Source organism: Barbus barbus (assembly GCF_936440315.1).
Source record: "Barbus barbus genome assembly, chromosome: 29".
Lineage (NCBI taxonomy): Eukaryota > Metazoa > Chordata > Actinopteri > Cypriniformes > Cyprinidae > Barbus > Barbus barbus.
This window is the reverse complement of record NC_136757.1, coordinates 30653592-30680360: the sequence shown is the minus strand read 5'-3', so window position 1 is coordinate 30680360 and position 26769 is coordinate 30653592. Positions and strand designations below refer to the sequence as shown.

The following is a 26769-nucleotide window of genomic DNA, read 5'->3' as shown; positions in this document are numbered from 1 at the left end:
ACAGTGCAGTCAGTTGGGACATATAGCACAGTGCTCATTCAACAAATGCACAGCTAAACAGATGAGTTTTGAGTCTTGATTTAAATGTTGCTAATGTTTTAGCACATCTGATCTCTTCTGGAAGCTGATTCCAACTGCGGGCCGCATTATAGCTAAAAGCAGACTCCCCTTGTTTTGTGTGAACCCTTGGTATTTCTAACTGACTCGATCCTAATGATCTGAGTGGTCTGTTCGGTTTATATTCAGTGAGCATATCAGCAATATATTTAGGTCCTAGGCCATTGAGTGACTTATAAACGAGTAAAAGTACTTTAAAGTCAATCCTAAATGTAACTGGAAGCCAGTGTAAGGACCTGAGGACTGGTGTGATATGCTCAGATTTTCTGGTTCTAGTCAGAATCCTGGCAGCAGTGTTCTGGATGAGCTGCAGTTGTCTAATGGTCTTCTTGGGAAGGCCGGTGAGGAGACCATTACAGTAATCCACCCTGCTGGTGATAAAGGCATGAACAAGTTTCTCCAAGTCTTGATTGGAAACAAAACATCTAATTCTTCCAATGTTTTTGAGATGATAGTAGGCTGATTTAGTTACTGCTTTGACATGACTACTGAAACTAAGGTCTGTCTCCAGAATCACCCCAAGATTTCTGACTTGATTTTTAGTTGTTTGACCCCTAGAGTCAAGGTATGCATTCACCTTGAGAACTTCATCTTTGTTTCCAAATGCAATGACTTCAGTTTTGACCTGAACCATTTGAGTGCCATCCCAGAAAGCCCGACCCAGTTTTCCAGTCTCTCTAGAAGTATGTTATGATCGACAGTGTCAAACGCAGCACTAAGATCTAGTAGTACCAGCACTGTTATTTTGCCAGAATCAGAATTGACGCGAATATCATTTATTATCTTAATGAGTGCTGTCTCTGTGCTGTGATGTGCTCGGAAACCAGATTGAAAATTGTCCAGGTATCCATTTGACTTTAAGTAGTTGTTCAGCTGAACAACTACTTAAAAGACTAGTAATCTCTTTTATAAAACACAAGATGCATACATTTACTGAGCAGATGCTTTTATAAGATAATAGTTTTGCTTTGTGAGATGAATATCTGCAAAATTAAACCTATGAAAACAGCTCTTTTATTTGCACTTGTGTCTATTCATATCTGCTATACATTTTTGACTTTTTTATTTTATTATTATTATTATTATTCTAGAGTCCGGCAGACCCTGATCACTTATTTTCAGTCATAGTAATGAAATGCACATAATATGTTGCTCACTCAGCATTTCTATTTAAAAAGGTGGTTTTGTGGGAAAGAAAACAGCAGGACTGATACAGCTAAAAGGACATTCATTTATTTTTATACAAAAATCCACATAGTACATTAAAAATAAAACCACGCAGATGCAGGTGACAGAGACAGCCGTTACGTCCGTTAAAGCATCACACCTGCATCCCGCTCAGACATGCTTTAAAGTGCTAAAGAACTTCAGCAGGATTCATAAGCTCAGTACCGCACATCACAAACCCTGTTTAACATGTACAACAAACAGCAAAACATTTGGTTACAGGCTCCCAAAACACATTCTGTGACATCACACACCTGAACACGTGTATTATTCCTCATCCAGTGCAACAAAATAAACCGTGCCGATGGTGAACGTGTGAAAACAGAGTGAAAATCAATTCATAAAGATAAAGAAATGGTGGAACTCATGAAAGATCAGAATGACACACGGCACACGCGCTGCTCTCAGTACTTCAGTCCACTGATCTTATACAGAAACACACTTTAAAATGATCACAAACAGGTAAAAGCTCAATCTAATCGTCTAAAGCGTTCAGAGAACACAAGTCTCCTTTTACACGGTCACATTGTTTCTGATAAGTATGAGATTTCACTGACAAGGATAAAGAGGGAAATAATCCACAGAATAACACGCTAATCAGGGAGTAGGACGCGTCCCAAAATGCTCCGACTTGATGACAACATGTTTCTAGGCGATCAAAGCACAAGACTAGCGCAGCGCAACTACAGAATAATCTACAAGAACGTCCTTCGATCAGAGGTAGGTAGTGCCCTTTCTAGCCAGTCATCTGGTTAACGAAGCGGCGAGCCTGCGATTACTCAATAAGGCCATGTTAGTCCAGTCAATAATAGTGCATATGGACATTTAAGATGTTCAGGTCTGTCTCGTTTGATCAGCACCGCTGAGATTCAGATGCTACATTTCATTAAAGTGTTTAACTTGATTACAAAAAAACACCTCTAGCACAATCATACTGTTCTAAGACAGACGGATTAGTTTGTTTTTAATTACTTTGAAACATTTCTATGTTTTACAGATGCTGCTACAATAACAAAAAAATAATTAGTGCACAATCATGTGTTCAGTAGTAAATTCTTGTTCAAATCATACCGCTGTGTTCTTAAACACACTTAACTGCATGTAAACGATGAAAAGTAATTAACAGTATCAGTGCACATTCTTCAGAAAGTGACGTCGTGAGGCGCTGCATTAGATTTGGGTGTATATTAAGGTGCCCTGCGTGAACCCTGATGGTGTGAAACTCACGGTCGGCTGAAGGCACTCGAGATCTGACTCGGCTCTTAAACCAGACTGACTTGTATATTTGAGCGGCGAGCCACACGACGAGGAACTCAAGAGAACGAGACGGACTTAGCAGACACCTCACATGTACGACAGGCGCTTGGCCGTGATGAACTCCTCCAGATGAACCGCGCCGCCGCCCAGGAGCCCAAACGCAGGGTACATGGTGCCGGAGCAGTCCACCGGCCGCTCGTACAGGCAGCGCATGCTGTCTGCATCGTAGAAGAAGACGCGACCGGCGTCGTAGTCCAGGCAGACACCGATCCTCTGTGGCATGGGCAGGACACGGCTGCTGTGATCTCCGGCGGCGCTGGCGGACGCTTTGGGGATGAAGAGCCGGCCCATGCCCACGGTGACCAGCGTGAAGGGCTGCGAAACCTCAAAACAGGCGTCTTCGCTGCCGCTGTCGTGACCGCTGTCGTGGTCGTACCTGATGGGAAGAAACGGATAACATCAGGGAGAGCAGATGAGCGGCCGACGCAGCCCGGAAAATCCTCAGCCAGAAACAGCTTGGTTATTCAGCATACACAAAATGACATAAAACCACAACCAGACCGTGTGTTGAGACCTGATCACACCTAGCACTATACTAGCGTCCAGGATAATGTTCTGTTTATTATAAGCACACTGCAGTTTTGATGTCTGTCGCTTTAAATGCTCGAGCTCTGTAAAGTCATCTGGATTCTGATTGCTGTCTGTGCTAGGAAAGAGTCGATATTGTTTCTCTGTGGCATTATAGTTGTGCTGTAGAATTCATTATTCTCATAGAATGACAGAGTACCTGCAGCATTTTTTTAATTAAATTTAAACGTTTTTTTAAGACCTGCACAAATAAAATGAATACTGTATGAGCAGGTAGGGCAATGTCTATGGTAACATATCAGGGCCGTTTCTAGCCATTTTGACGCCCTAGATAAATCGCGATTAAATCGCATCCAAAATAAAAGTTTGTTTACATAATATATGTATGTGTACTGTGTATATTTATTATGTATATATAAATACACACATTCAGTATATATTTTGAAAATTTGCATGTATATACATTTATATAATGGTTTAATTATAAATATATTTAATATATAAACATCACTTTATATACACTTAAATATATACATGCATGTGTTTGTATTTATATATACACCGTACACTCATTATGTAAACAAAAACATTTATTTTGGATGTGATTAATTGTTAGAAGCTAATTGATTCAGCATTGACACGTCCGTAACGATGCGTTAAATTCAAAGCAGTTTAATAAAGGATGTACTGATCTTGTGAATTAGCTAATTTTACTGTACCAATATTTCTTTTAATTGGCTGTTAAAGTTTTATATGGGAATATTACACAACAACTGATCCTTTGATGCATTAGCACAAAAAAGCACATCTTTTGGACCAATTTTGCAACATGATTTCTCGACTCCCACAAATACTTATTTTAAAAAAAATACTGATTGTGCACTTTTTACTGTATCAATATTTAAAATTAGATATGATGTTGGGGGATCCAGAGGGGGCAGCAATCATATTTCGGGGTGGCCGTGCCATTATTTATCACAACTCTGCTAAAATGTAGTGCCAGTATGTGTGCTCATTAGTGCTCCCTCCAGCTGGTGGCGCTCTAGGCGACCGCCTAGCTTGCCTATGCCTAGAAACGGTACTGTAACATATTAAACTGTAAAAAGACTGAAAAAGAGTGTGTGTGTGTGTGTGTGTGTGTGTGTGAGTGCATGCATGTGTGAAAGAGTGTGTGTGTGTGAGTGTGTGTGCATGTGTGAGAGAGTGTGTGTGTGTGAGTGCATACATGTGTGAGAGAGTGTGTGTGTGTGTGTGTGCATGTGTGAGAGAGAGTGTGTGTGTGTGTGTGTGTGTGTGTGAGTGCATGCATGTGTGAAAGAGAGTGTGTGTGTGTGAGTGTGTGTGCATGTGTGAGAGAGAGTGTGTGTGTGTGTGTGTGTGTGTGTGGTCTCACCGGGGGCTGCTGGTGTCTCTGGGGTTGTGAAACCACTCAGTTAGTTTGGAGTCAGAAGCCACTCCCACTTTGATCAGGTATGAATCGGGCTGCACACGGAAAGCCCAGTAATGGCGTCCGTGAGAGATGCCTGTATCTCCGATGATGTAGTCGAGGCAGATGTAGCTCCCCGTCTGCACTCGCTCTGCAGCTAAGAGCAAGCTCATTCCCGCCACGCTCTCCACAGAGTCCCTGCGTTTGCTCAGCTGCAGTCGCTCCGCGCTGAACCCACACTTCTCGTTAAACAGGAAGCCAAACACTGAGGAGCACAGACACACACATCTGACTAACACAGATTTAAATCAACAACATCAGAGTGAAAGAATCAGTCATAACACGTATCCGGTAGTGATGGATGTGGTTTTCTCCCAAAATTATCAATAACACTGAAGCCTGAACTTTTCTTGACAGGTGGCTGAGAGATCGAGTTGTTGGGGTTTGGGGAAAAATAAAAACCCCACTAATGAAACCAAAGATCACAATGTTCTCCGGCCACCTGCTGGACAGGAAGAGGAAATGCATCTACAGCTCCTTTGACAATATCTTTTCATTTTGAATTTGAAGCAATAAAAATTAAAGCAATTAATGTGTTTGTGTGCATCATCACTGAAGGAAAATTCATGAAGTGCAGTTTTTAAATTTTCTGCTTAATACACTGCCTGGCCAAAAAAACCCTCTAATTTCAAGCATTTTCATCTTCAGCTTTATGTTTCCTCTGCATTGCAAAGATGATTTTTTTTTATACTGATATAATTTGCTTGGTAAACACCCAAATATCTTATTCTAATTCACTGATCTAATGCAAGAATTTGACTCAAAAGATAATGGACAATTTTAGAAAAATGGCTTTATAAGTGTTGTTTAGATGCATTTACACACTGTTTAATGCAGGACATGAATGCATTTAACCAGCAATTACAAATGCAGAAATAATGTTTTGATATTAAACAAAGCATTGAATACTGATATTTGAAATTATAGAAACAATAAAAGATACTTAAAATGTGAAATTAAAACCGCCAGTAGGTGGCAGCAAGTCACTGTTAATAAGGGAGAAGTTGCGATTGAACAGAATCATTTAAACGGTTGATTCATTCAGGAACAAAACACCGCCATGTTGCTCAGAGACGCAAAACAGTGCTGTGGCTGTATTTGGAAAAATCTGGCAATATTGTGTCTGTCTAAAATTCAAGTCTCTTAATTAACTTGTTTACTGAACTGTTGTAAAAAAATCAATATCACATTTGTAATCATTAACTATATGAAGTGGTATAAATATATAAATTTTCCACCCCCATGTCTTGAATTTGTGATCATTCTAAATGTATTTTAATAGACTGAATCATGCAGTGAAAGAACGAGGAGTGTGTGAGAGAATGAGTGTGTGTCTAAAGCTGCCAACTCCTCGTTACAAATATGGTTTAACCATCACTTCTACCACAAAATACTACTTTATAAATAATCTTCCTGACTTATCAGCATATCCAATAGCTCAGAACAACTTGATGATGTAACAGAAACTATTGACTCTCACTTTTCTAGCACTTCAGATACGGTTGCTCCTTTACGCTTAGTAAAAGTTTAGTTACGCTTAGCTAGTCTGACTCCGTGGTATAATGAGCACACTCGGGCCTAAAGAGAGCAGAACGGAAAACAGAGCGCAGATGGAGGAAAACAAAACTAGAGGTATTTCGTATTGCTTGGCGGGAAAGTACCCTATCCTACAGAAAAGCAGTAAAAACTGCTAGATCTGCTTCCTTTACGTCTCTTTTAGAAGAAAACAAACACAACCCCAAGCATTTAATACAGTGTCTAAATTAACAAACAATATAACATCAGCAGGTGCAGACGTTACCCAGCAGCACAGTAGTAATGACTTTATGAACTACTTTACTTCCAAGATTGATACTATTAGAGATACAATTGTAACCATGCAGCCGTCAGCTACAATATCACATCAGATGCACTATAGATCCCCTGAGGAACAATTCCACTCATTCTCTACTATAGGAGAGGAAGAATTGTATAAACTTGTTAAATCATCTAAACCAACAGCATGCATGTTAGACCCTATTCCATCTAAACTACTAAAAGAGCTGCGTCCAGAAGTCATAGATCCTCTTCTGAATATTTTTAACTGATCATTGTCATTAGGATATGTCCCAAAAACCTTCAAAAACCACAACCTGACCCCAAAGAATTAATTACAGACCGATCTCGAATCTCCCTTTTCTGTCAAAGATATTAGAAAAGGTAGTATCCTCGCAATTATATTCATTCTTAGAGAAAAATTATATATGTGAGGATTTCCAGTCAGGTTTTAGACCGTATCATAGTACTGAGACTGCTCTCATTAGAGTTACAAATGACCTGCAAATGAAGTGCAGTGGCATGGTTCAAATCGTACTTATCTGACAGCCATCAGTTCGTATCGTGAAGAGGTATCATACCAATCACAAGTGCAGTATGGAGTACCTCAAGGCTCAGTACTTGGCCCCTTACTTTTCACGCTTTACATGTTACCCTTGGGAGATATCATTAGGAAACATGGTGTTAGCTTTCACTGTTATGCTGATGATACCCAGCTCTATATTTCTTCATGACCTGATGAAACTTACCAATTTGCAAAACTAACTGAATTTATAGTTGATATCAAAAACTGGATGACGAGCAATTTCTTACTGCTAAATTCGGAAAAAACGGGTGTTAATCATTGGACCAAAAACTTTTGCATGTAATAACCTAGATCACTGTCTAATACTTGATGGCTGCTCTGTAAATTCTTCGTCATCAGTTAGGAACCTAGGCGTACTTTCTGATAGCAATCTTTCCTTCGAAAAACATGTTTCTAGCATTTGTAAAACTGCATTTTTCCATCTTAAAAATATATCTAAATCACGACCTATGCTCTCAATGTCAAACGCAGAAACATTAACTCATGCATTCATGACCTCGAGGTTAGATTATTGTAATGCTTTATTGGGTGGTTGCTCTGCACGTTTAATAAACTCCAGCTGGTTCAAAATGCAGCAGCTAGAGTTCTTACTAGAACCAGGAAGTATGACCACATTAGCCCGGTTCTGTCAACACTGCACTGGCTCCCTATCAAACATCGTATAGATTTGAAAGATCTTACCTATAAAGCCCTGAATGGTTTGGCTCCTCAGTATCTGAGTGAGCTCTTATCTCATTATAGTCCTTCACATCCGCTGCGATCTCAAAACTCTGGCCATTTGATGATACCTAGAATATCAAAATCAACTGCAGGCGGGAGATTGTTTACCTATTTAGCTCCCAAACTCTGGAACAATCTACCTAACACTGTTCTGGAGGCAGACACACTCTGTCAGTTTAAATCTAGATTAAAGACACATCTCTTTAACCTGGCTTACACACCAGGCCTCGCAAAATTTGTAAATCCCTGGTATCCCTTCGGGCAGGTACTCTTCAGATTCTGGTAGCCCGAAAATTAATTTAACTAGCCCAAATAAAATAAAGACCATAAATGTCAATCAAAAAATATTTTCAATACACAAATATCAACGAATATCAAGGAAAGAGTTTTATTTGACTATTTACAAGGTATCTGCAGAATTATTAAAAATATATTTAAGGCAATTTGAAAAATTATTTCTTATACCATTTAACGTATTTAAAACTGTCTTAAAAACTCTTCAGTATAGTTGTATCAAATTTAAGGACCCGTGGGAGCAATGTTCCTCTAATTGTTTTCTTTCTGAGCAAAACTTCTCTATCGGGGGTCATTTCTGTCTCCTGAGCAAAAGCATTCTTTACACCAGACCTGTACAGCACGCACACACAAGTGTGTAACTTTAACTTTAATGAGCTATTTATATTTGATTTGACCCTTGATGTAAATAAATGATGTATATTTTAGGTTAAAGAGGAAACATGTTTACTGAACAATACACTGCAGTTCAAACGTTTGGATCAATAAAGTTTTTAAAGAAGTTTCTTATGCTCATCAAGGCTGTATCTATTTGATAAAAAAATAGTATACAAAATAGTATTGTGAAATATTATTGCAATTTAAAATAAACTTTCTATTTTAATATACTTTAAAATGTAATTAATTCCTGTGAAGCGAAGCAGTATTTTCAGAGTCACATGATCCTTCAGAAATCATTCTAATATACTGATTTATAATCAATGCTGGAAACACTTTACTGCTTTTTTATTTTATTTTATTTTATATGCTGTATTTTTTGGGACCTGTGATATTTTTTAAAAATAAAAAGTTAAAAAGAATAGTGTTTAGTCAAAATAGAGATTTTGTTTCAATATAAACTCTTCAAAAGTTTGGGGTCAGAAAACTTCTCTCTTTCTTTTTTAAAGATACTTTAAAAACGTTTAAAGAAAGTTAAATAAGCTTTATTCAGCAAGGATGTGTTAAATGGATAAAATTGATAGATTAGACTTCTATTGTTAGAAAATATTTCTATTTTGAATAAATGCTGTTCTTTTAAACTTTTTATTAATCAAAGAATCAAAGAAAAAAACAGCATAAAATATGAAGCAGCAGAACCGTTTCAACACTGATAATAAATCAGTATATTATTATGATTTCTGAAGGATCATGTGACACTGAAGACTGGAGTAATGATGCTGAAAATACAGCTGCAGATCACAGAAATAAATGCTGTTTTATAGTATAGGTATTAAAATAGGAAACCAATATTAGAAATTGCAATAATATTTCACTATATCACTATTTTTTCTGTATTTTTTAAATGAACACAGCCTTGATGAGCAAGAGACTCAAAAACAAGGTCAATTATTATCAGGTTTATAATATAGCCCTAACATAATATATCATCAAAACAAACTATTTAAACTGATAGAATAGAATAGAATAGAATACAAACTGAAGCTAAACTGAAGCTGAGATCTGGAAGTTAAATATAAAAGCGTGAACATATGAATTCTTCTATATCTGTCTAAACATGGTTAAGTACAGTTGGTACAATACTCTTGTGTGAGACTGAACATGTTTCAGAGTTCTGTTACCCATCCTGCTCTATTTCCAGCACTTAATCAAGCCACTCTTCTTTAATAATGAGGATGTTTTATTTCAGATGTCATTGTGTTTGTGTTGTCTCTCGTGTTGAGCGCACCGCAACCATTGAAGTATTCAGTTTCTACAGCGACTCATTTGGTGCATATCGTTCTCTTTCTATGAAACCTGTAAACCGCATTCACCGGCTCTAACTCTGTCGTGACATCAGCTCTAGAGCGGTTTGCCCGAGCATTGCTATTCTTTCCCTTTTACTGGCGGCATTCAATCAAATGGCTTCCCAACTCATTTTTGTGTGCGAGGCACATTATTTCTTCTGCTCGGCCGCGGTGGAAGAAGAGCGCTCAGTTTAGAGGGAACACTGCGTGGGAGCCCTGTATTTAAAGGTCCCATGGCATGAAAATGTTACTTTATGAGGTTTTTTAACATTAATATGAGTTCCCCGAGCCTGACTGTGGTCCCCCAGTGGCTAGAAATGGTGATAGGTGTAAACCGAGTCTTTGAGAAAATGAAAGCTTAGATGGTCCGATCTGGAATCTTCCCTTTATGTCGTCATACGGGGAAAGGTTACCTCCCCTTTCTCTGCTTTGCCCACCCATGAGAAAATGAGCTCCACCGTGCGAGGAGAGCGAGAGACATCATGGCTTGCAAACGAGCGAAGCACTGTTTTGCATCTGAGTAATAAACTGCGCATATTAACAGACAAATTATGTTCATATTTAAAAGTCCAAACAGTCAGTAAGCGACAGATGCTTGGAAACGCTGTTTTGTAAATGATTTATTGATGAGTCTGCTGCTTTAAGGCAAACTGAAAGCGCTGCTTCTCTGCCGCTCGCTGCTCAGAACAGACGCCGAGAGAGGCGACACTGCGCCGGGAGAGAGACCTCACGCTAGTACTGGAGACATCTTACAACTGAATGATACGTTTTTAAGTCGCTAGGTTTGTTAGTATGTACCCGTTATGGGAAAAAAGCCATAGGCAGCGGGGGGTGGATATTGTCGCGGTCTGCCCAGGTGAAGTCTATGTGTGGGAAACACTGACCGTATCCAGACACAATATTTTAAACTAACCATTCGGAGACGTCCTGCTGTAGCCGCTGAGTTGCAACTTCTTCATCCGGTGCTTTAAGGTAGCCCGTCGGGCAGGGCAGTGATACATTTTGGTAGCCCGACTGGAAAACACAATAGCCCCGGGACGTCGGGCTAGCGATTTTGCGAGCCCTGCACATAATACACTATCGCATTTCTATAATTCAAATCCGTTAAAGGATTATTAGGCTGCATTAATTAGGTCAACTGGAACCAGGAACACTTCCCAAAACATCTAATGTACTTGTTACATCATAAGAAGAATGACATCTACGCTAATATTAGTCTGTTTCTTTCTTATTCCGAGGTCACCGTAGCCACCCGATCCAGACTGTATCCAGATCAGATGGTGGATCAGCACCTAGAGATGACCTCTACAGCAGGACACCTAGATGAGCCCCAGAGACTGACCCCCAGTGAAGACCCTGTCTCCAAGACGGCCATCGGGACAAGACCACAGGAACCAGATGAGTCCTCTGCACAATCTGATTCTGCTTTAGTCTAGATTTAAACTGCTGATTTTGTCTGGCCAGAGGAGAATGATACTATTTAGACAAACTATTTCCCGTCTAAATACTGTAAAGCTGATATAAAGCCACCCAGCTCTATATCAAGCCGATGTAAAGCTGCTTTGACACAATTTGCCTTGTTAAAAGCTCTATACAAATAATACTGACTTGACTTGTGTGAGTGAGAGAGTGAGTGAGTGTGTGAGAGTGAGTGAGAGAGTGAGTGTGTGAGTGAGAGAGTGAGTGAGTGAGTGAGTGAGTGAGTGTGTGTGTGTGTGTGAGTGAGTGAGTGTGTGTGAGAGTGAGCGAGAGTGAGAGATTGTGTGTGTGAGAGTGAGTGAGAGAGTAAGAGTGAGTGAGAGTGTGTGTGTGTGTGTGAGAGAGTGTGTGTGAGTGAGAGTGAGTGAGAGAGAGTGTGTGTGTGTGTGTGTGTGTGTGAGAGAGTGAGTGAGTGAGTGAGTGAGAGTGTGTGTGTGTGTGTGTGTGTGTGAGAGTGAGAGAGTGAGTGAGCGAGAGTGTGTGTGTGAGAGTGAGTGACAGCGACAGTGAGTGACAGCAAGTGAGAGTGACAGCGAGTGAGAGTGACAGCGAGTGAGAGTGACAGCGAGTGAGAGTGACAGCGAGTGAGAGTGACAGCGAGTGAGAGTGACAGCGAGTGAGTGACAGCGAGTGTGCGTGAGAGTATGCGTGAGTGAGAGTGACAGCGAGTGAGAGTGACAGCGAGTGAGAGTGACAGCGAGTGAGAGTGACAGCGAGTGAGAGTGACAGCGAGTGAGAGTGACAGCGAGTGAGAGTGACAGCGAGTGAGAGTGACAGCGAGTGAGAGTGACAGCGAGTGAGAGTGACAGCGAGTGAGTGACAGCGAGTGAGTGACAGCGAGTGAGTGACAGCGAGTGAGTGACAGCGAGTGAGTGACAGCGAGTGTGCGTGAGAGTATGCGTGAGTGAGAGTGTGTGTGCATGAGTGTGTGTTTACCTGGTGCTGGAGGCGTGTGCAGGGTCACCTCGGGGCTGCTGGGGCTGTAAACTCTGTTCCTGCAGCTCTTGACTCTGAAGGCGTAGCTGGAGTCTGGGGTCAGGTCAGACAGCACTGTGCTGCAGCCGAACACAGGCTCGCTCGCACTCCACTCCTGCTCTTCCTCAGATCCCAGCTTCCTGAACTCTACAATGTGATGATCGGTGGGCAGAGTGTCTTCAGGCAGACGCCAGTGGATCAGACCCTCGTTATAAACGCGGCAGCGAGAGAGATCGATCACTGGAGGCTCAGGAACTGAAGAGAGAAACCATCATCAGCGGTTCAGTCAGCACGCCGTCTTCTTCAATGTGTTTTTTCAATAAAAGAGTACTAATCAAGCACTTCTATTTTATTAAATTTTTTTGTGAAAGGACAGCACAACAAAGTTATAGTTATTATTATGGTTATATTAAGTTTTTATTTTCTGCCATTTTTCTCCCTCTAACAGGGTTTCTGCTGAGTTTTAAAAATCATATTTAAGACTTTTTAAGAACTGCACAAATAAAATTGAAATGAACAAGCAACAGGCCTTCTGATGATTATACTACTTCAGAAAACACACAACGAAAGAAGTGAAGCGACACAAGGCCGAGATCTAAATCTCACTGAGGTCACATAATCAAATCAAAACGAAACTGACTCGAGCTCAATAACACTGCTGCCTTTTGTAGAACTTCCTACAGCTGATCGATCACCGCTACTGATCTGAACTGATCTGAATAATGACTCTGTTGTGTTTGAGAGCTGCTTTACAACAGAAACTGAACTGAAACATGATTCCATCATTGATTCTTCTATTTTTGTCTCTGTGAAGCTGATCTGTGCTGTATACAGCGCTGTAGAAACACAGCTGACTGCACTTAAGAGCTGCGTCTCCATGCATCTGCTGTCTCACTGAGTCCTGCTATTGTTGTTAAACCGTTCCATCACAGCGAGACACACGTGACCCCGAGGACGAGGCCCCTGGTCGCCGTGGAAACGGGGCCCGTCACGGCCAGCCGGTCTGCCAAGAGCCCGGGCACGACGCCCAAATGCTTCTCTGCGAATAACAAGCTATTGATCCAAACAGGAGACGCATTAAACCGGACGGAGGAGACCGTGAGACAGCAGAACCAGGAAATAAGGCAGGGACAGAGAGAATCTGTTGCACTGCGGCAGAATTAAAGCTGATGATAGAAACGCATCGCTGAGTTTTACCCTGTCGTCAAATCGGCCAATCACATTACATCAAACAGCTGCCATGATAGAGATTACAGCCATCAGTAGCATTAGCGCGGATCAATAACTACCTGGAAGAAAACACCTGTGTTCCTGCGGATGCCATCTAAACAGGTGAATGTGTCTCACGACGTGAAAATGGTGCATCTGCTCCCTGAGAGCCTTCGCTCAGCAGGACTGACCTCACAGCTCAAGGACGAGCGAGCGCATCTATGCAGATCAGCAGAAGAAAACACCATCGTTGACCTTTAACCCCATCCTAACTGGCTTTGAGGTTGCGCAAGCATCTGAGCGCGAAGCCTGTAAGTGGATTACTCTGCTAAAGAGCTTCCGCTAATGGCGCAGCGGCTCAGTGAAAGCGAGCGCTTCATTCTCACCGCCGCTGAAGCCCAGCTCCTTCAGTAAGAGCTCCTCCTTCGACGTGTCCAGCACAAACTCCTCAAACGACGGCATCGCCGCAGGCTGGAACATCTTCAGAGACTCCGTGGCTTTCTGAATCCTGTCAACGAAAACCAGACTCAAAATCACATTCAACTCACAAGAGATGAAGCTTTACAACTGAACATGATGAATTACTCGCATACAAGACTGATGCTATCAGAAAATCATAACCATTCATTACATTGGCTTGAGAAAAGACTTGCGGTTTTCCTAAAAATGATGGAAAAATCCCATAGACTTACATTGACAGAATATTCAGAAGAGCCAAGACTGTTCAAACTCCAGCGGACAAACATTGCAATGCATTTAAGCGTCCATTCTACCTCATATTTCCCCATCTATCCATCCATCCATCCATCCATCCATCCTTTCTAAGTAATTTAGACTCATTTAAGCGTCCATTCTACCTCATATTTCCCCATCTATCCATCCATCCATCCATCCATCCGAAGTAATTTAGACTCATTTAAGCGTCCATTCTACCTCATATTTCCCCATCTATCCATCCATCCATCCTTTCTAAGTAATTTAGACTCATTTAAGCTTCCATTCTACCTCATATTTGTATCATGCGTCTATCATTTTAATCTTTAGAACCGTTTCAAACTTCAAGCTTTTACAACTACTTCAAACTTTCAGGTAGGGCTGTGTGATATTGAAGAAAAATGTGATACCTTAAAAAATGGAATATTCAATAAGCGATACGATATTGCTTTAAGTGTGCAAAATCAATTTTAATTATATTTTAAAATATTTTAAAATGAATATTATATAGCGCACGAGACGACAAGGAGTTGTTTTCTGTAACTTATTGCACTTAACTCTTTTTAACATCAACCAAGTCTGTCCCGTGCCCCGTCTATTCTCTGCTATATGCAGTGATCTAAAACTTTGACTTTTTGTAACATTTTGAAGCAGCCTATTATTAAAATGATTCAGATATTGTAATGCCGTTGCGATATGCATTACATTTGCGATATTTCGACATCATGCAGCCCTACTTTCAGGCTAGCCAACATTAAGTTTGTCTTGACGAACCTCATCTACATCTCTGGGAAGAATCATCTAAATGTGTTAAATCATAAATTAACATGATTATTACTCTGAAGCGGCTTTGAAATGATCAGTATTGTATAAAAAGCGTGTCACCGAGTCCATCCTAAAGACCGGCTCACTGTTACCAGCTATAATATCATGTGGCCTATCAAAAACAATGACTCAGGGTTTGTGGGAAAGTGAATGTCAAAGCAGCTTTGTGGGCTAATAGAGATCAGGATTACAGAGAATGTACTGAGAACCTTGTTTAAATCTAGAAACACAAGCCAGTGGACAAAGACCGTGGATTACAGACACGTGTGTCGAGGAGCCGGGGCTAAGCGGCTTGGGCAAACCTGACATGCAGCAGTTTGGCCGTCTGGACGAAGCAGGACTGGTCAGTCTCCTTCAGCACCTCCTGAGCGTATCCCACCAGGCCGCTGTTCTCCAGCATGCCCTGGTACTCCTCCACCTGCCCTCGCAGACGCTCCACCCGCAGACTCCGGCTCTGCTCGATGCAGTGCAGCATCTCCGTCCTGCGCTCCTGAAGCGTCTCCAGCAGACGCTCGAAGTGTTCATTAGCACGTCTCTCAGCGAGCTGCCCGTTCTCCTGCGTTCAGAACAAGAGCGTCAGACACTGCACACACACCCACTACTATTCTGAGAGTTACTAAGCAGTACAAACTCATTTCCCTATTTATAATACATAGGGAAGTCAAGGGAACAAAACAGAAAAGAAAAAAAGGTTTCGGTTGGGCTGGGCGATATGGCCAAAACAAACAAAACATTTTTAATATCAGTCCATTTCGATAAATATCCCCATAAATGTCAAATCTTTATTTCTTTCAAGTTTAAAGCCACATTTTTGCTCCAAAGTGAAAGTTTTAAGATTCATTTTCCTTAACCAAATCAGCTGGCCTAGAACATGGGCGGGCATATGCAAATGTTGTGGACGTATCTATTAGTGATCCCGACTGTAACGTTACAGTCGGTGTTATGTTCTGATTCGAGGTCTTTTTTTATACAAGATTTACATAAGGAGGAAACAATGACGTTTGAGGCTCACGGTATATAATTTCCATACAGAGAATAGTACTCTTCAACTATACCAAGGTACATACAGTTTTCCTTTCTATGGCACCTTCAATAGTAGCTAGCTTGAGTTAGGATGCAGACGCTAATTTTTGTTCATTAAAGTCAGTAACATCTATAAAATGGGAAGCAACCTCATTTTTATATGGTGAAATTCAATTATTCTGCTTGAGTTTTTTTTATTGTTTTTGTTGAATTTTTTAATTAACCCCTTCTCTGAATGAACGCTCATTGAGGGAGAGTAAATCACATCAGCTAAACAGCTGCATGACTTTAGCAGAGCTCGACTGTTCGGACCAATCAGGCTCAAGCAGGAAATGAGCTCATCGTTACCTCTGTGTGACAGATCAACACCTCCAGCTCAGAAATCTGAGTCCTCACTTGGTCTTCTTTGCTAATTAAGTAATGGATACTCTTCGATAGCTTCTCCTGTTGACAGAAAAGTTAAGCCCATTAGAACACGATGGAAAAAACCCGGCCTCCCGCATGATTTCTGGACAGAACGAGACATCTAATACAGCTTTTGTGAGTGCCGCTCGGGCAAATCCATCTGGACAGAACATCAAAAGATAGAAATGATGGCATTAAGAATGAATGAGTCCCAGCTGGTGTTTGCAGTCGTCTAGTATTTCTGACTCAGCAGAGACGGAGCGACGGACCTCGGCCTGCTCGGACAAACCCATTCTCCAGAAACACGAGCGCTTGTTTTCAGCTCGGGCATCAATACTTTAAAGGGGTCATGAATTGAGAAAATCGACTTGATCTTATGACCTATAAGAGGTCATTTGCACTCTAAAAACATGCAGTGAGTTCCCTGTTAGTCCAAAAACAGATTGAAACCAAAACCAAGTCGTTTTCTTCTGCTTGGAGCAGGTCAAAACTTTTCACAATCAGTTAAAATATACAGCAAGTAATAAAAACAGAGTAAAAGTTTTCAAATGAGTTCCACATGTAATACTCATTTCATATGCAGAGATGCTGACCAATCACAGCAGTGGACGTTTACACGGAAGTCTTAAAGAGACGCCCATTTAAACCGTTCAAAGTAGAGGGATACAATCAGGATAGAAAACGGCCATTTATTTCTAAATTATGACTCCTAATAGTCATACAGCTCTGGGAAAAATGAGACCACTGGAAAATTATACATTTCTCTGGATTTACTAGCTATGGTTTGAGTAAAATGTTAATATTTATTTACTCTATAAAGGTCTGATAACATTTCTTCCAAATTTCTAATAAAAGTAGTCATTTATTTGCCAAAATAACAAAGGATTTAATTTGTTGCGATTGAAAATCATGGTTATTATTTCACCAAATCTTGGATTTCTTAATTCTTATAAAGTTAAAACTTTAAAAATGAAGTTTCTTCTTTGTTATTTTGAACATTTATCCCAAAAAAACACTCTAAATGACAACATTGTTAATTGAAATATGGAAGAAATGTCATCAGTAGTTTACAGAATAAAACAAAAATTAAGTTTTACTCAAACATGTAACAAAAATCATAAATTTTCAAGTGGTCTCTTTAATTTTTTCACAGCTGTAAGTGCTCTATGGAAGCCCATTTCTGCCGCTGAATAATGAAAAAACAAGACAGTAATTGTGACTTTAATCTCACCTTTATGATTTTTTTCTCAGAATTGCGAGATATAAACTCTCAATATAAACTCTGAGAAAAGCACTCCTGATTTCAAGGAAAAAGTCAGAATTACAAGACCTAAACCAATATGAAATTTGAGAAATGAAGTCAGAATTGCACGATATAAACTCACAATTGCGACAAAACAAAAAAAAAAAAAAGAGCAAGTAAAAAGCAAGTAAGCTTGCTGCTATTTTGAGAAAAAAAGTCAGAATATTATCTTTTTTTATTCTGTGGCAGACACAAGCTTCCATAGAGCACCTAAGAAAACATAATAAAATAAAATATGGTGTTTATGAGCTCTTCAGGAGCTCTTTTGAACATGGACAGATAAACAGGCCCAATGAATGTTATTATACACACCTTGAGGATCTTGTAGGCGCTGCTCATGGAAGTGACTTTGTGATTAGCGTGAGATCCGCCGAGCTTGCACAGATGACACACGGGACGCCGGCACACCTCGCAGTACATGTTGACCTTCTCCATCTCGTGCTCGGGACACATGAGCACCTGGAACCCAGCGTTAGATGGGTTAGATCAACGACAGCAGCTGATATAGCACAGCGGCGGTGGGTTTGATACGGACCTTCGGTCTGAAGTTGGTGGTGGGTCCCACGTACTCGTGCTGGGCTTTGGGCGTTCCCCAGGGGTGGTTCATCTTGAAGCACTCGTTGCAGAAGCTGGCCTTGCAGTCCATGCAGCTCTTGGTGGCCTCCTGAGCGGGCGGCTTGCAGGCGTTGCACATGATGGCCACAGCCGCACGGGCTGCCTGACGGTAGCGCTCCACGATGCTCTCCAGAGTGAAGTTCCGGAAGAGCATGCTGATCCCTCGCTCCCCGAGATCAATGTCATGCTGACAGCCGGGACACGGGAAGGTGGTGACCCGGGGCGTGACGGAGGAGCGCCTCCATCCAGGAGAAGATATGGACCCTGATGCAGTGACACGTGACAGCGGTCAAGATAGATGGGCGGGCATGAGCGCACACACATACACTCGCACGCACGCACACACACACACACACACACACACACACACACACACACACACACTCGCACAATGAAGCACTAGTGATCAAAAAAGGTCAGACACACGTGGAGTGCCAAACTGAACAGCACACCAGCAGACAGTGATCTGGACACGAGAAACACTACATCAAAAAATGGCAATTAAAAATGAATTTTAAGCAAAAAAAAAAAAAAACAATTACGGGCGTGTCTAAGTTATTTCACAGCGCTGCATGAGATCGAGGTCACTCTTTTTAAAGCTGCGGTGCGTTATTTCTGCTCCACCAGCAGAACTGATGATTTCCTGAAAGGTTTCCACTTGGGCTGGGAAAATAAATCGATGCATTGCGAATCGAGAAATGATTCAGGATCGATTCTGAGATTTTCCGAATGCATGAGGATACGTCTGGCTGCTCAGTCCAAATACCCACACTTGCGGTCTTTGCTCTTGACTACTTATGACGCATTTCCTCTATTTGGCCCAAGTGAGGATGAAGACCACAAGTGTGTATAGAACTTTATTACCTGATGGGACACACTTACAGTGTTGTAAAAATGCAAGTGTTTACATAGCTTTATTTTTATTTTAAATACTTTGGATTTTAAATTCAACCTCTAAGTGTCTTTCCAGAACATGATGCATGATGGGATGCACTAAGCCTGGAATAGCGCTCTGGAGCAGTATTGGAGAGAGTGTGGGTTTAGTGTGCGTTAAGGGCACTGCGCTTTGGCGTTTTTAAGACCTGGGACAGTCTTGCACACACGCTGTCAAGTGGCCAAGACCACAAATGTGGGTATTTGGACAAGGCGAGTGTTTCACTCAATTAGTGATGCACTGAAATTAAGATCCTTTTCCAGAACCAAAACCGGAAAATCTGGACACATTGTGCTACAAAATGAACCTGAAGATGATTCTGTTTGCAGTTGTTCTTCCCTCAAGTGATAGTAACGACATCTACACTCCAACAACTTTAAAATGTTTTAGAATACTTTAAAGGAGACCTCTTATGCCCATTTTTACAAGATAATTGTAATATTATAACAAGATCCCTTCACTACGTCGCAGAGGGAGCGAAATCTGAGCGGCTCGTTTTCTTCAGAACCTTGCAGAGAAAGCCTTACCAAAACAAAGTTACTGGGCTGTCCTTTTTCAGGTTTTCTGTGTTGTTAGATGCACAGGGAACCTGGTTATAGCACTTCAGATCTCCATGATATTTCACCTTTAAAACACTGCTTGCATTAAGAACACACAATGTTTATTTTTCCTCTTCTAAAGGAAGGGTGGCAGGAACTTCTCTGGCTGTGCAAACAGTAGCACGAGACGTTGAGCTAAACAAGCATAACCCAACCCTAACCTAGAGTTTCAGCTGTAAGCGTGACCTCATTACGGACAACACATCCATTATTAATCACTTTTACATTCAGTGCTGAGAATGTCAGTGTTTTTCAGTGCTCGAAGCATCTGTTCTAGCAGCGAGGGACAGATGATCACACACAGCAGCTTTAAAGATGAACCTCTCTCTCCAGACGGTCCAGGTCAGTGTCACCGGCTTCTGCTGGAAAATCATTTCAGGGTGAAAGAAATCACTTCTCAGCAAGCATTGATGACAAAGAAGAGCAAAGTGAAATGCAAACAAACACCAAACGAGAGACACCACACGCATGCGGACGATGATGAGCGAGGACGCAGATCTGAGCGAGGGCCGGGTTCAGATCGGGGCATGAGTGAGTATGAGTGGAATAAAGCGTGTACTTAGGCCGTGAGTGTGCTGTGCCGCTCGGGGGGGGGAGGCCGCCGCACGGCATGCTGGGACCTGATGCTGCCGCAATGAGACTCAGTGCAGAGGGGGGAAAAAATAAAATAAACGCTCAGACCAGAAACAGGCCAATCAGCACAAGAGTCCCTACAAAACCACAGAACCGCAGGGTAACAGCGGCTCGGGACGGTTCTCTGAGAGGAGCGTTTGAGTCGGAAGGGTAGAGCGGGTTCTGAGACGCAGCGGAAGTTTATTACATAAGACGTTCTTTACACCAGTGTTTCCCACCCTCTGGAAAACTATCAAAAACGTCCTTATCTTTATTATATCTCATTATTATTATTTTAAATAAGTACTATTGGTCATCGTCATGTCCATTTGTGGGTTTTAATATTCACTGTAAAAATTAAAATCACTGCACTCAACTTTAGTTTTGGGTGTAGATCAAACTTTCCAGTAAGGCATCCGCACTCACTCAATCTTCCTGATCACTTTCAATAGATTTTAATTTTGCAACAGAGTGATAAACAGTCAAATTTGTGGGTTTTAGAAATATTCATCCAATGAAAAGCATTCAAAGGAGCATGTGACTAAACCTCATAACGCCATTGGATCCTCAAACTGTCAGTCAAAGCTCATAACTCCACCAGAACGAAGCGCTGCGAGACGCAGTTTGAAGACAGACGTCTACTTCTTCGCCGTGTGAGGGTAAATAATGACCTGGTGCTTGAATAAGAGCAGTGTTTTCTTAACTCAAGTAACACGGTCTGTAAACGCTAATGTTTTTGTGTGATTGATATGAGTGGAGTCTAGTTGTAGCCAATACACTTTTGTACATTTCAAATATCCTGTGCATAGCAGTTCGTAATTTACAGTATATCGTAAGATTTTGGCCAAATGTATTAAACAACAAGAAAAACTGAATGCCCATATAGCTACAATAAGCTCAAAAACCTGTATATTGATGAAAAACGATTAATTTACTGTTCTTATGACGGACAAAACACAGATCTCTGTCCAATCAATTATGATTTTCAGAAAATGTCAAGTGCAAGTGTTAGATCATATATAAAGCTAAAATACTAAGTCTGATGACGCACTGTTTGTTTAATCATTCCGGGGAAAAAAATATTTTCTTTTTTCATTGCTTGGTGTGCCGTGGGATTTTTTTACTTATCAAAACTGCCACGGCAGAAACGGTTGGGAAACACCGCTTTAAACAACCTACTGCTAGTATTTATTGAGTTGCTGTTGTCTAGAAGAATAATGTCTCAATATTGTCTCTGCATGAGACGCTCTGGGATTCCTGCGCTCCTCCACAGCAACATTAAACACTGGTTCTCAAGCAGATCCCAGTCTGTCAGGACCACAGTTTTAAACGGACACTCCACCTAAAAATGAACATTTGCTGTAATTTTACTCACCCTCCCACCATCCGAGATGTAGGGGACTTCTTTTCTTCAGTAGAACAGTAAAGATGATTTTCAGCTCAAACTGCGCTCCTTGGTGATTCATAACATGCAAGTCAATGGGTGCCGGCACTTTGAGAGTCAAATAAAACATATCAAGGAACACAAAATGCATCCCCATGGCTCCAGATGAGATATTGATGTCTTATGAAGAGAAACGATCGGTCTGTGCAAGAAACTGAACATTATTTACAGCATTATTACTGTAATCCAGAGCCTCACACAAACATGTAAATCTGATTCTTGTCCATTAACTGGTTCTTTTTAAGCTTTTACTGGTTAGTTCGTTTCAATGAACCGATTCAATTCATTAGTTTATGTAATCACACAATGACATCACATATACACAATTATATTATTAACAGCCAATATTAATGTGAAACGTGGATGTTTTACAGTTTACACTGCAAAAAAAATTCTTACTTGGTATTTTTATCTTGTTTTGTAGTATAAATATCTAAAAACATTGAGATGAATTCACTTGACAAGTAAAATGATTTTATTATTAAGATATTAAGATTGTTTTCTAAAAAATAATCAATTTGGTGAGTTTTTCCTTAAAACAAGCAGAAATATCTGCCAATGGGGTAAGAAAAATCATCTTAATTCAAAGACTAAAAATTATTTTTCTTGCCTCATTGGCAGATATTTTTGCTTGTTAAGGAAAAAACTAACTTTTTTTTTTTTTTTACAGAAAATAAGATATCTTAAGTCATGTTACTTGTCCAGTAAATGCATCTTGATTCAAGAATGTTTAGATATTTATACTAGAACACAAGACAGAAACACGGAGTAAGAGGATCATTTTTTGCAGCATAAAGCATAAAGTCATTAAACTAGTCTTCATCAGCTCAGCTTTTTTCCTAAACTATGAGAAACCATAAAAGCGTTGATTTCACCCTTCACTCATATCAGCGGCTCTTCAGTCCGAGTCGAAGTGTTTCTGCAGGAACTGGAGCTGAATCAGTTCATCGATCACAGGATCAGATCCGCTGAGATCTCAGCTCAGTTCCACTCACGGTGACCGTCAGGCGTCTGAAAGTGAGTTTTGAGTAACTTGTAGATCTGAGCTGCTCGAGCCACAGACTGATTCAGATGATATGATGAACTGGTTCAACTAGTTCACTAAAAAGAAGCAGTTCAAAAGAATGATTCGTTTGTGAACCGAACATCACTCCGGACTGTTTGTCTGAGGCTCTGGATTACAGTAATAACGGATTACATGGTGTCTCTCTCCCCTCCCTCCAGGACATTTACAGCACCCGTCTCACCCGCAGAGCCCTCCGCATTGCAGGTGATCCCACCCACCCGACACACAGCTTCTTCAGTCTGCTGCCATCAGGGAGGAGACTGCGGAGTCTCCAGGCGAGGACCAGCAGACTGAAGGACAGCTTCATACATCAGGCTGTCAGGAAGCTGACCTCCCTCCCGTCCTTGCCCCCCCTCCCCTCTTTTACCCCATGCAACACTGAACACTGATACTACGACCCCCCCGGCTGATAAGCTCTTCTTGCACTACATATCTGCACAGTTTTGTTTTATTTAACTGGTTTGTTATCTGCCATGTGCCTTATGCCACTTTATTTATCTCTTTTTTTTTTTTCTACAATGTCCTCATCTGTATATCTGTATAGTTGTATGTACACATGTTTAAACTGTATTTATCTGTATTTGAACGTCTACTGTCAGTGTTTAATGTTAACTGTATGCACCAAGGGTCTGAGAGTAACGCAGTTTCAATTCTCTGTATGTATGTGCCGTACATGTGGAAGAATTTACAATAAAGCTGACTTGACTAATAATGCTGTATATAATGTTCAGTTTCTTGCACAGACCGATCGTTTTGCTTCATAAGACCTCAGCATATCGCCAGGAGCCGTGTGTATTAATTCTGTGTTGCCTGATATGCTTTTCTTGACTCTGAAAGAGCGAGTTGCATTTTGTTGCATGCAGCTGACTTGCATTTTATGAATCACCAAGGAGCACGGTTTCAGCAAAAATCTTCTTTACTGTTCCACTGAAGAAGAGTCACCTATATCTCAGATGGCCTGAGAGTTAATAAATCAACAGCAAATGTTCATTTCTTTATAACTATCTCTTTAAGCGGCAGCGGCATCTCGTCGTGATTCGTTCCTCCGTTGTTTACGCAAAGCGCTGTGCGTGAGAAGACCACGCGAGTGTACAGGGGTCTAGAGACACAGTACTCACTACGGCTAATTAAATTAGGTAACCCACATCTACCTCTCCCTCCAAACGACCTCCTCAGCGAGGCTGCAGGCAACAGAGAGAAAAGTGAAACAAGACTAACAATGGTTAAACGTGAACAGAAGTGGAGTGAAACCTGATTCACAACCAATGACTGTACAAACATGAAAACAGCATCACATTTCTTGGGGAAAAAACTGCAATGAAAGCCAACAATATAAAAGAAGAGATGAGGAAAGACACTAAAACAACAGAGAACAAAACCTCCTCAATCATTCCTGCAGTAATACATGATAACCACAAAACATAAGCTTATGTAATTTCATCTGCTGTTGATCTCGTCCAGATCCTATGAGGACCTCTGGACCTGGACCAAACACGTCATCTAAAATAATGCAGTTTTATAAATGCAGTTTTATAAATACTAATAATTAGCTCATTATGCTAGATCAGGCTTTCTGCAAAGTAATTTCAAAACCTGATTAAGACCAAGTAAGGAAAATATCTTTTCTCCCAAAAATTAGAATAAATAACTTATTGCATCTTCTGATCACACTGCCAGAGAAAAGTGCTGTTCTTCCTTAGTATGTTTGTCTTATTTTGCAGTGCAAATGTCTAAAGATTCCTGTTTTAAACAAACTCACTTGTTGTTCAATGTATCACTTAATTTTGCTCAATTTTGTAAACATTAATTTAAGGATGTTAAACAAGTCAAAAACTTTTTTTTCAGTGCATATGACATTTGATGCCAGCACTTTCTGCTATTCAATCTAGATTCAGATCCAAAAATGGAAAATGTATTGCAAGTGAATGTATATTCACCCTGATCAATGAACTGCATATAAGTGACCCTGCAGCACAGAAGCAGTCATGAGTAACACAGGTATATCTGTAGCAATAGCCAACAATACATTGTATGGATCAAAATTATACATTTCTCTTTTATGACAAAAATCATTAGGATATTAAGATCATGTTCCATGAAGATATTTAGTACATTTCCTACCATAAATATATCAAAACTTCATTTTTGATTAGTAATATGCATTGCTAAGAACTTCATTTGAACAACTTTAAAGGAGATTTTCTCAATATTTAGATTTTTTTGCTCCCTCAGATTCCAGATTTTCTAATAGTTGTATCTCAGCCAAATATTGTTCTATCCTAACAAAGAAAATTATTTATTCAGCTTTCAGATTATGTATACATCTCAATTTAAAAAAATGGACCCTTATGGCCGGTTTTGGTCGCATATAATTACAGTCCTCTGGGCAGAAGGTGGCTCTATTGGTGATAAATGTAATGTGAAGTGTCTGTGGGTCAGTGGTGAGGGTTACCTGATCGCACCAGCCGGTCCAGCTTCTCCATGCTAGGGGACGGGACTCTGGCGCGAGGGCTGCCGGGGTTGGAGCTCTCGGATCCGGCGTCGGTGCTCAGAGAATCGTCGTGGTTGGGCATGAGTAGCTCTCGGACGCAGCGGTGGCACACACTGTGCTGGCAGGGCAGGATCAGCGGCTGCGTGAACAGCTCCTTACAGATGGGGCAGATCAGCTCCCGCTCGATGCTCTTCATCGGCACCTGTCGAGCAAAACACAGCTTCAGCAGAACCCGAAGCAGAACCCGAGAGAAACACAGAACCCGAAGCAGAACCCGAGAGAAACACAGAACCTGAAGCAGAACCCGAGAGAAACACAGAACCTCGGAGCAGAACCCGAGAGAAACACAGAACCCGAGAGAAACACAGAACCCGCAGCAGAACCCGAGAGAAACACAGAACCCGAACCAGAACCCGAGAGAAACACAGAACCTCGGAGCTCACGCGTGTTTGGGGAAGTCGCTTCCATTGTTCACTTTCGTCTTTCTGTTCAGAGCTTCAAACTAAACTACTTTAAACTCTGTCACAAGGACAAACGAACGTCTACAAGGCATGGCTTATTTTAAAACACATTTTAAAAATATATCAGACGAATTCTTAACAACCGGTTCAACTTTCCCTCAGCAAACAACAGCGGTTTCATTCAGGAGGAGAACCGGATTCGAACCGGATCAGCGGACTTACTAGCAGCGAGGTTCGCCTGGACATCGTGCGCAGAAAGAAGGACAAACTCCACGATCCGGATTCAACTTCGCAAATGATCGAGATCCGCGCAGATCGAGATTAAATCAAACAACGCGACCGGCCGAGTGTGGGCGGAGTCACCGGCCGTCACTATAGCAACCCCGCAGCGAAACTACTGGGTAGTTAAATAAGGGGCGGGGTCTGCGACAGAACGCTGCATTATTCATGAGCGCTATTTATATCTCAGACGCTTCCTTTTTGTATTATTTATTTTTTGTTATATACATGCTATATACATAACTTCTTTGCACCTAATTTTAATATTTTTTGTACTTGTATGTTTGATACCTTGGCATTAATTGATAATGTATATCCAAGACGACGCCAAATGCTTCACAGCACGACAAAAGAGCTCTTATATTCACTGACAACACCTCTAACTCCAGCACTCTATTCTAATTCTATTTGTTGACTTGACCCTCTAACACTTGCTCTCTCTATCCGTTCTTGTTTTCTTTTTGTATGAATATCTATAACTATAACCCTTGCTGGTGTATAATCGAGACTTCTCACAGTAT

The 26769-nt window shown here is 41.0% G+C and overlaps 1 protein-coding gene across 2 annotated transcripts in view; it reads right to left on the bottom strand.

The window, feature by feature from the left end:
* Window positions 1-1326: 1326 nt before the first annotated feature.
* Window positions 1327-26769, bottom strand: part of LOC306849617 (E3 ubiquitin-protein ligase TRIM36-like) — a 26415-nt gene continuing 972 nt past the window's right edge. Inside the window, exons 1-10 of one of the 2 annotated variants that reach the window (XM_079384785.1) lie at window positions 26192-26320; window positions 25470-25710; window positions 18283-18626; window positions 18060-18206; window positions 16388-16483; window positions 15319-15572; window positions 13864-13985; window positions 12230-12523; window positions 4583-4880; window positions 1327-3037 (exon numbers count right to left, since the gene is read on the bottom strand). In XM_079384785.1, coding sequence (XP_079240911.1) covers window positions 2689-3037; window positions 4583-4880; window positions 12230-12523; window positions 13864-13985; window positions 15319-15572; window positions 16388-16483; window positions 18060-18206; window positions 18283-18626; window positions 25470-25710; window positions 26192-26215 — 2169 coding nt within the window. In that variant the 5' untranslated portion in view covers window positions 26216-26320 and the 3' untranslated portion in view covers window positions 1327-2688. Of the gene's footprint in view, window positions 3038-4582; window positions 4881-12229; window positions 12524-13863; window positions 13986-15318; window positions 15573-16387; window positions 16484-18059; window positions 18207-18282; window positions 18627-25469; window positions 25711-26191; window positions 26321-26769 lie in introns of those variants that run through there. The other variant, XM_079384784.1, reaches the window with a different exon arrangement.